Below are 10,001 nucleotides of genomic sequence, written 5' to 3' on the forward strand. Positions count from 1 at the left end.
AATTTCTTTTCTTAAAGAGATTTTTGGGAAATTTTCTTGAAGCACCGGAATTCGGCTGCAGATGGAATTTCCAAACTCGATACAAACGAAGTGCTTTTCCTCACCCGGATACTATAGCTCATTGTTAAGTGAAGATTGTAAACTTGATTGTAAAATATCTTAAAAATTGGCATCCCTGTCGATGACAAATGAAAATAATAATGACCATCATCACCATGGATGATGATGATTTACCTGTCAAATGAAGTTGAACTGCGAAAGTGTGGTTTTGCTATTTTCGTGGCTTATTACTTTGCTGACGGCGTTTTCTAATAATTTTGTGTCTAACTTTGAATTCACAGGAAACATTTGAAAATAAACATAGTAAATAAAATGAAGCACAAAACAACAAGTGAGAAAACCGGTTCTAGTTCGGATTCGCGATCTGTACCACCGATAGACTCCAGTCCAATCCGAAAGTACACAGACGTAAGTTTAATTTCTTGTGCTTTTACACCATCTTCCTAATGCTCCTTTTTCGTAGGATGGCCAAAAATTAATGGTAAACGCCATGAAAGCCGTATTGGCGCTTCCAGCCGGAAATTCACGGGATCTGTACTCGACTCATCCTTCATTCGTGCGAATCATGGATCGACAGGCTGATGGGATATTACACTCCATTTCGGACGTGCTTAAGATGCACGGCATCAAAGGCAACATCATGGTACGAGATCACGAGGAAAAGTTCGAGCTGCTGCAGGAGTTTAACGATTCAATTCTCGAACGGATTAATTCCAACTTGGACGAAATTGCCGGAATAAAGAAAAAGCACGAAACCGTGCTAGTGCATAGTGAGATTCAACTGCCAGCAGAGCCCAATCACCGTTTGAGTGGCACCTGGAACAATTCCGGCATTACTGGTAGCAAAGCCACTACAGCATCGGCTGTAAAAGCTACTTTGATAACCGCGACCAACATTGCTAGACCACAGGTTAATTTTAAAGTTCCGGTGGATAATTCGGCAGTCAATCCTTTTGTGCCGAAAATAAAAGACAAACCGAATTCCCTAAAGCCATTGGCTGTACTACCTGAATACGATGAATCGGGGAATATTGTCAGTTATTTACACCCTTACGAATTTGAACTAGACTGGTTTGAGCCTGCCAAAGATGGATTTAAACCGGTAGAGCCTAGGAAACCAAAATTACTTGAAGCAACCTCACTGGACATTATCGATAAAGTGGAACAGGTTCCAACGCTTTTGAATGAATTGAAGCAAGCGAAACAGCTGGCAATCGATCTGGAACATCACTCCTATCGGACGTACCAAGGCTTCACTTGTTTGATGCAAATATCCACTAGGGAAAAAGATTACATCGTTGATACATTGGCACTGCGTGAGGATTTGCAAGTACTGAATGAAGTTTTTACGGACCGAAAAGTGCTCAAGGTGTTGCACGGAGCAGTCAGTGACATCGAATGGCTGCAGCGGGATCTTGGGCTGTATATTGTCAACATGTTCGACACAGCAGAGGCGGCTAAGGTAAGTCAAACAAAGTTTTCAGATTGCCGATCTCTAACCTGATTGTATTTGTGTTGCAGGTGCTGGAATTCTCTCGCATAGGACTGCAGGCTCTGTTAAAACATTACTGCAACATCGAGACTGACAAAGCATACCAGCTAGCGGACTGGCGCATCAGACCACTACCGGAGAACTTTATACACTACGCCCGTAAGGATACTCACTACCTGTTGTACATTTATGACCGTATGCACAATGAGCTAATCAAGAAGGGGGCCAGTTTCCTGCAGACTGTGTATAACAAATCAACTTTTTTGTGTAAACAGCGCTATGAAAAGTCAATTATTAACGAGGACACAATTATGAACGTTTACCGCCGTTCGAAGTACGTGTTCGATCAACGTCAGATGTATGCTTTTCGGGAGATTTCATACTGGCGCGACCGAACGGCCCGCCTGGAAGATGAATCTCCCGGTTATGTTCTGCCGTGGCACATGGCACTGGACATCGCATCGAAGTTGCCCCGAGAAATGCAGGGCATCATTGCCTGCTGTACGCCAGTGCCGTCGCTTGTGCGGCAACATCTGCATACGCTCCATCAAATCGTACTGAAGGCACGGGATATTCCTCTGAACAAATCGATCCCGCAGGGCATCGAGCAGCAGAGGGACACCCGTCATAAAATGCAAACTACGTTCGACATCAGCAATCCGCTGTTTTGTCCACACGACAACAGCCACACTATCCATCCGGAAACCAATCTACCAACGTTGCTGGATTCGCCCGGAAAGCTGGGTGTGTGCGAGAAGGTGGTTAAAAGCTTAATCAAGTCTCGGCCCGAAGCGGAGGTGTTTGTGGAGGCAAAAACGGTACTTGAGTCGACCATTTGACTGATTGGTTTTTGAACTAATTGTGATTTCTGTTTTTTGTAGAGGACACTAGATGAAAAAGGGCGATTGATTGTTGATAGCTCGAACGCGGATGATGCCAAAATTATGAAATTTGTTGAGCTGCACTATCAGAAAAAGGTACAATCGACATATTTGTTGCTTTGCTGACTAATATTATTCGTTTATTGTTTCATTGTAGCCGGTGAATAGCACTCAGACTATTGGTGAAATACAATCTCTGTCCTATCAGGATCGTAAGTTCAACACTCCTTACGAACGGCACTTGGAAGCATGCCGTAACCGGCAACAGATTGAGGAACCTGAACCGGTTCCACAAAAACCTCCAGTTTCCATCAAGAAGGAACCCGAACCGGAACAAGATGAAGAAACCATTGAAATTAAACAAGAATCTAAACCACACAAAAAGTCGGCTGTGCCGCTAAAAGTTATTAAACGACGTGAGGAACGTGAAGCCAAGCGAAAACTGGAAACAACAGTAGATGCGGAGGATAAAATCAAATTCAATAACAGCGAACCATCGACGAAAAAGCAAAAGACCGAGCAAAGGCAATCCAAGGGTGAGTACCCGATGCAGATCAATCCGCGAACGGAAGCGTCCAGTGATGACGACCAGGAAGAGAGTGACGTTGCAAACCGCAGTCAAAGCCAGTCCGACACCAGCTTTAGATCGGGTGGTGGCAAAAAAGGAAAAAACAAAAAACGAAAAGGCAAGAAAGGCCGACAGAACTCGGACGCGAGACAAAATTCAAACAAACCGATCGCATTCGATTGCACAAAGGTCGACTATTCGCGGTTCCAAGGTGGCTCCAAACCTCTGCAGCAGCATCGTCGAGGAAAACGAGGAAAGCTTACAGCGCGACCGAGCGAGGAATCCGCCCAGCCGGGTGAAGGATCCAGCAACAATACCGGTCTGCGTAAAAACCTTCATCCCAACAGTAGATTAGCAAAAGGTGTCAAAAAGACACAGCAGATGTTCAACTTCAGTAGCAATATTTTGAAAAAGAAATGATGCTTTCTTATAAACTAACTACATTTGTACATTTCTGTGTGCACTAATTGTAAAAGAGAGAGAAATTATATATTAAAAAAATTAAACAAGACCTAGAATAAAAATTTTCTTAATCTAAAGCTCTTGCTTCGGATCGACACTGCTGTATAAGCGGTAGATCTTTTTGCTCAACTCCGGCCCTATTCTGCGTATCGATGAAGTGATCGGACCGGCAGCTCGGCGGATTGGAATGTCGGCTAACAGATTCGGTCCATCGGCCGCAAAACGGAACGCATCGATAAGCTGTTTCAAGCTTGGATACACACTAATGATCGCTTCCGCCACCTCGAGCGTGACAGACGGAATTTTGATCAGCTGGTTCTGATACAGCTGGTGTAGTCCTGCCGTACCTTCGACACGGACGCATCCTTTTTTCTCGTTCCCTAGATAGAGCTGTTCTCCGCTGTACTTCTCGTACTGCTGCTGCTTGTACGGTAGTTCGGCCAAACTTTTTCCCAGCTGAGATACAAAATTGCCAACTTCCTCAGCAGTTTCCAGCAACTGATGCGAGCACCCAGTAAACAGCTGCGCTTCTGTCAGGGCTGTTTCGGTCTCCGTGCGTCCAACGCAGCCACGATTCTGACGACAATAGCCAACCAGACCAAAAATTAGCAGTGAAATTGCTTTGCCTGGATGTAACTGCTGCAGATTTTCGACACACGACAATAAACTACGCTCCTTAACGTGGTGCACAAGATCCTTGCCCGGCATCAGGTAGATGAGGAAGTTTTGATCGATCGCTTTGCTGGTGAGGGTTCCTGAGGGTTGGACTAGCGTTTGCTGGCTAGTTCGGTAGAATGTGACAACTCGTGGCACCAGCTGCTGTTTGATTTCATACTTGAGATTCAGCTCCGTTAGTTTAGCGAGAACATCCGTGCCGTGGGCACCCTGCAGCAACTCGGGATCAATTACGGCGTGCAGGAACTGAAACGAAATAAGACAGGAGAATTTCAACGGTGGGGATTGAATAATAATCTACTATGGGAGATCTTTAGAATCCGTTGTCCTACAGTACGTCTGAAATAATGAACGAACTAATCAAACGCCACTACCAAGTCCCTCAACTTGTCGCCAAACTTTTTGCTGTTGCCTCTCTAAAAACACGCAAGCAAGTTAGTCCTACGAAATGCCATAGCCGGGATTATTAACAGTTAGATCTTTAGAATCCGTTCAGTCACCGCCACCGATGTTCTGCCGAAAATATCAACGTCGTCGGCAAAGCAGACGAATTACCTAGATTCATTAGAGATCGTGCCCCGCGTGTTGATACCCGCTCGGTTCATAACACCTTGTAGTGTTATGTTGAAAGACAATCCGCTCAAAATTCGAACACAGCACTGTGTACCATCCATCGCAGATTGAAACTTCCAGGCGAAGCTGTTTTAGTCCATGATTTTCCATATCTCTTTTCGGTCGATGGTATCATTTGCGACTTTAAAGTCAACGAACAAATGTGCGTGGAAGTTCTGTATTCACGGCCTTTTTGAAGGATCTGCTACAGAGTAAATATTTGATCCGTTGTTGACCGTCCTTCAACGAAGTCGGCTTGATGAATTCCCACAAATCTGTTCGCAATTAGAGAAAGTCAGCGAAAAAAGGTAAGGGACAGTACTTTGTAGGCGCATGATAGTTCTCATAATTTAAATTGACGCGCTTCTTGTAGATCGTGTAGATAACCCCATCTTTTCGCTCTTCCGGCAGCAGTTCTGTATCCCAAATTCTAACTATTAGCCGGTATAGACACCATCGAAATTGCTTTCCTGGTCGCCATGGTTCTCCGCCTGGGCGCCATTCAGGTGTTCACCGAAGTACTGCTTCCACCTTTCGGTCAACTCAAGATCGTCCGTCAAAATACTGCAATTCTTGTCCCGACACATTTCAGTTCGCGGCACGAAGCCTTTGCGGGTTCCGCGCAGTTTCTGACTTTTACGTTTCCTGAGATCGAAGCAGCCGCTCCAACTTCGCATGCTCCTTCTCTTCCAGGCAGCGCTTTTCTTCCGGAAGATTTGGGTTCGCTGCATCTTCTTCTGTCTGTGTATTTCCACTTTTTATTGTTTGGCACTACGCACCTTGGCCGCCCGCGTGTCGTTCTTCTCATCCATCACGCACCTACATTCATCGTTAAACCACTCGTTTCGCTGATTCAATGCCACGTGTCCGATGGAGCTCTCCACGACGGTGAACCCCCGTGCCGTGAATATGAATGACATTTTCTCATTCAGATTAAGCGACTCTTACTTTACTTATTTGTCCGTGTCCGCCGATTCGGCAGAACAAAGCTCCGATGCCGACGGTTACCCGCCATGGTTTCCTACGCTGTCCTGGCGGATTCCAATCGACTGCTTCTCTGAAAATCTCGTTCGCTCCTTACCTCAAGGTGTGTCCGATCCACTTCCACCTACGTTCACGAATTTCTGTGGCTATCGGCCGTTGATGACATCGATGATGGAGTTCCTTATTGGACATCCAGTTGTCGGGTCACCAGGCACTAATAATATATCGTAGGCACCGATCAATACCTGCAGTTCTTCCGTAGTCTCCGCTGAGACGCACCACGTTTTGCAGACATACAGCAGTACGGATTTTACCTTTGAATTGAAAATTTGGGTTTTCGTATGTAGCGTGATCTGATTTGAGCGCCCAAATGTTTCGCAGACCTGCGAAGACACCTTTGGCCCTCTCGGAGAGGTTATCTACCTTGCCCAGCACATCGTTTCTGCTCCATCGTTCGAGGATTCCAAGGCAATCCTCGATTTGGCCTACTATCAATTGCTCCAACTAATATCTCATTCATAACGATGCGAAACCCTGTCTCACGCCAGCAGTAAACGGCTAAACAGAATGCTGCGTCAGCGCGTTCGTCAGCGTTATTCTCACAGTTTTCCCATGGGCTTACTCACCCTATTAGCAGGCAACCGTGTTTTGGATGCCAACATGATTGCTTGAGCGGAAATGAGATAGCACTACGTCGCTACCAAAGCCGGCGTTTAGACCGGCAAACTCGTGCGGTGGAACGGAACCTCGCGCTTCAGGGGTCCTCGCGCTTGGTGATGACTAGAGAAGAATGTTAAAAATGGATACCATACACTTGGCTGTTCAGAACGGAGGCTTCGATCAAATGGGCACTTAGCTCTTTTGAACCTCGTTTCGTTTTTACTCGTTTTCTTACAATTATAATGTCCAAGCTTATCAACATTTTTCGAGCATGTTTCGCTTTGGGACAGATCCCGGAGAACTGATGGAAAGTAGGCATACCTAAGGCAGATAATAAAGAGAAACCCATGCAAAAGGATTTCAGACCAATAAGTCTGACGCTCTCAAGTTAATAGAGAAGATCACGGATAACTATATCCGCAAAGCGTTGAGGAAATCAATATACATATCAGCACGGGAAATCTATGGAAACCGCTCTGCACTTTGTGTTTTCCTTGATATTGAAGGTGCTGTACATAATGCTTCCTTCGCATCAATTTTTACTGCTCTTTCAAAATGGAACCGACTGCAATGAGCTAGATTTAAGCAATGCTTTCAAGCAGAGAAATCACAGCATCGTTGGAAGATACATCGGTCAGGATTTCGGCGATCGAAGGAAGTCCACAAGGAGCTCCCTCGCGCTTGCTTTGGTCACTGATAGCCGACGCATTCCTTCACAAGCTATCACAGCTTAGTTACAAGACTATTGCTTACGCCGAGGACGTAGTACTTATCGTCAGAGAAAAGTTTGACGCAGTGCAGCTAGGAGCTAACCATGATATGGGCTATCATGTTTACAAGATGGGCTTAGTATGAACCGCACAAAACAGTCGTTGTATCATTCGCTTGGTGAAGCAAACATACTGTTACTTCTCCTGTACTGATTGGTAGGCTGAGCTTCAATAATGAAATCCAACACCTTGGAATAATTCTAGATAAAAAAATAAACTTAGCTGCCCATCTAGATTATGCAGGGTTGTAGACTAGACAGTTTTTTTTAAACCTCTTTACTTTATTAAAACATTATGTATACAACGTCAAATAAAATCTTAAGCTAGAAATATTTTGGTTTGTTTTATAAATATAATGTACCTTATGAACATTTTCAAGACTTTTTTGATATTACTTGATTGATTCACAAACTGAATTTCTGGATTCAGTTAAACAGTGAGCTACGCATGATCATGGAACTCCCAACTGGTCCGTTCCTTTTTTATCATTTAAAGAGCGTGTGATGATTCCGACACATTGTAACTCTGAACTTGAAAGTTCGGCGCATGTGTTTTGCGATTGCGACGCTCTTGCGTTATCTAGGCATAACTTCTACAAAAGTTTGCTTCGTACTCCATACCGAGCATAGAACCTGATACTCAAAAGGTCATTGATTTTATTATCCATAAGTACAAAATTGGGACACAGAATTACAACTATCTAGTTCAACTTTATCATTGGCTGTGAGCAGTTTACAACAATCGAAGCCTGCTCTAAAGACGATCATTAAGACTGTCACAATGGCCTTTTAACCCACCGCCCTTATGGGATACTGCTGGATAAAACTGGGCCTCGCTGCTTAATCTGCACTGGGCCTCGCGCACTGTAACGCCGGCTCTGGTCGCTACGTTTCACTCGCCAATGTTTTGGGCCCGCTGTCAAATTTTGAGCCCGCGGGACATTTAGTCGCTGTCACTTACTGCAGCTCGATATAAGCACCCCTATTCTGTATTTCGAACGGGTTTATGTTTCGTTCGAAACTGACATTTCGTTCGAAAAAACAGCGGTTCGAACGAAAGATCTACATATGAAAAAAAAACAACTCGAACGAAATATTTGCCAAGTCGATCAAAATATTTCAACTCGTTCGAAATACAGAATATGGGTGAAGGTTTTGTACGTCGACGTTAAGGCCCAGATACAATGCATACGGATTTTACTACGTTGCGGCAATTTGACAGAAACCCCATGGAAAAACTATCAAATTGCCGCAACGTAGTAAAATCCGTATGCATTCTGTCTGGGTCTTTACGGATGAACGCGATTCACCCATTTGACATCTATTCGGGGTTTGTTAACAATCTGTTAGCCGAATTTTGTGAACGCATAAATTCGACTTAAACGTCTCAAAGGCCTATTACCCAGCTGTATTCCCCCCTCTAAACTACTTGGAAGGCAGTTTCGTGCTTTTCTGACCTGCCGTAAACGCCTTTAGCAATATTCACTTCCATCATTTTAACCCGCATGCTAAGTCCATGTAAACAAACTACCGATAAACGTCAAAGAAGCGAGGTTATGTTCGTCTGTGCAAAACTCTATGGAGATGCCCATAGGGTGGGTTTACTGTCAAATTGACGCTGACGGATGCGTTGACGCAGCATTCTGTTTGGACCTTAACCCTAATAAGGTCAGTCATGGGGGGCTCCGTAGCCGCAAGGTTACCGAGTCTGCTTTGACAAGCGAGTGGTCGTGGGTTCGAATCTTAGTAGAATCAAGCCATTCGATGTCAAGTGACTTTAGCATGGGTTTATTCTCAGGCCCCTCCATTTACCCTTCCTTCGTGCTGAATTCTATATTTACCCTCTGAAGCCTCTTGACAGTGCAAATGTCCCTCCTATAGTTAAGTGTACTGGTCAGAGGTACGAATGAGTCCTCGCCAGGGACGGCTATAATATGGGATAGTGCTGGCAGCGAGGAATAAGTGGGTAAAGTAGATTAAGCTTTGAAGAAAGGGTAAACCCCATTACACGCAAGCACGCATAAAATTTAATAAGCATATCGCTCACTCAATAGCGATTATAGCAAAAAGAAATGCAGTGCAGGTCATACAGCAAACACCCGGGCGATATTACAATAGATCAACTATACTGGTCGCAGTAATGAGTCCACACATGAAAAAAAAGGTCAGTCAACTTAGAAGTTTTCCTGCAATCAGTAATAACCTTCCTTTTTCAATAGCACTAGTTACAATTAGCAACATGACTTGTACATAAATTAAACAAAACTTTATAATTTATCGACACTTACTTTGTTGCAGACGCCTGGCTTCATATTTCTCTGCTCCTCCAAAAAGTTCTGCTGTTTTCTTCTTTCTATAGCATCATCACTATTAACTACACTATTTTTCTTATTATTAGGCATTACTTTAGTAAAAATATGTGATCCTATATTATGCGAAAACTTATATTTTTGAAATTTTCGTTGCTACCTTTAGTGAGACAGCCAAAACTTTTGTTATTACTAACGCTTACAAACAGCTGTTTTGCTTTTGCGATCACGACTTTAGCACTAGCCTATGAACCCAGCCGCTAGATGTCGTGCCGCACTCGTTAGGATTCTAATTAGATTGTCCACTCACTGCTCATCACTCACATATGTCATGTTAGAATACAACGGTATTTAAACATAAAACACGAATCAAACAAGATGTTCTATCCTGCTCGCGCTCACAAGAAATCCAGCGTGCAACTGTCAACCGGTGCGCACTGCCAAACGTGAAACTATCTCAATTTCTCTTTCTTTCGCACATAAAAACCAACCAAACATCAGCAACGGCGTCAGCTACTTGAATGAGAAA

At 44.0% G+C, this 10,001-nt stretch overlaps 2 protein-coding genes across 2 annotated transcripts; one reads left to right on the top strand and one right to left on the bottom strand.

Annotated features, from left to right (window-relative positions):
* Positions 1-280: 280 nt before the first annotated feature.
* Positions 281-3,544, top strand: LOC128737962 (exosome component 10). The gene is made up of 5 exons (XM_053832755.1): positions 281-468; positions 524-1,522; positions 1,582-2,370; positions 2,434-2,529; positions 2,591-3,544. The coding sequence occupies exons 1-5, from the start codon at positions 373-375 to the stop codon at positions 3,419-3,421; spliced, it is 2,811 nt and encodes a 936-aa protein (XP_053688730.1). The 5' UTR covers positions 281-372; the 3' UTR covers positions 3,422-3,544.
* Positions 3,469-9,588, bottom strand: LOC128737981 (crossover junction endonuclease EME1). The gene is made up of 2 exons (XM_053832777.1): positions 9,452-9,588; positions 3,469-4,384 (listed from the first exon to the last, which is right to left on the bottom strand). Exons 1-2 carry the CDS (start codon positions 9,563-9,565, stop codon positions 3,536-3,538), a joined length of 963 nt encoding a protein of 320 aa, XP_053688752.1. The 5' UTR covers positions 9,566-9,588; the 3' UTR covers positions 3,469-3,535.
* Positions 9,589-10,001: the final 413 nt, after the last annotated feature.

This window comes from Sabethes cyaneus, chromosome 1 (assembly GCF_943734655.1).
Source record: "Sabethes cyaneus chromosome 1, idSabCyanKW18_F2, whole genome shotgun sequence".
In the NCBI taxonomy this organism is placed as follows: Eukaryota; Metazoa; Arthropoda; class Insecta; order Diptera; family Culicidae; genus Sabethes; species Sabethes cyaneus.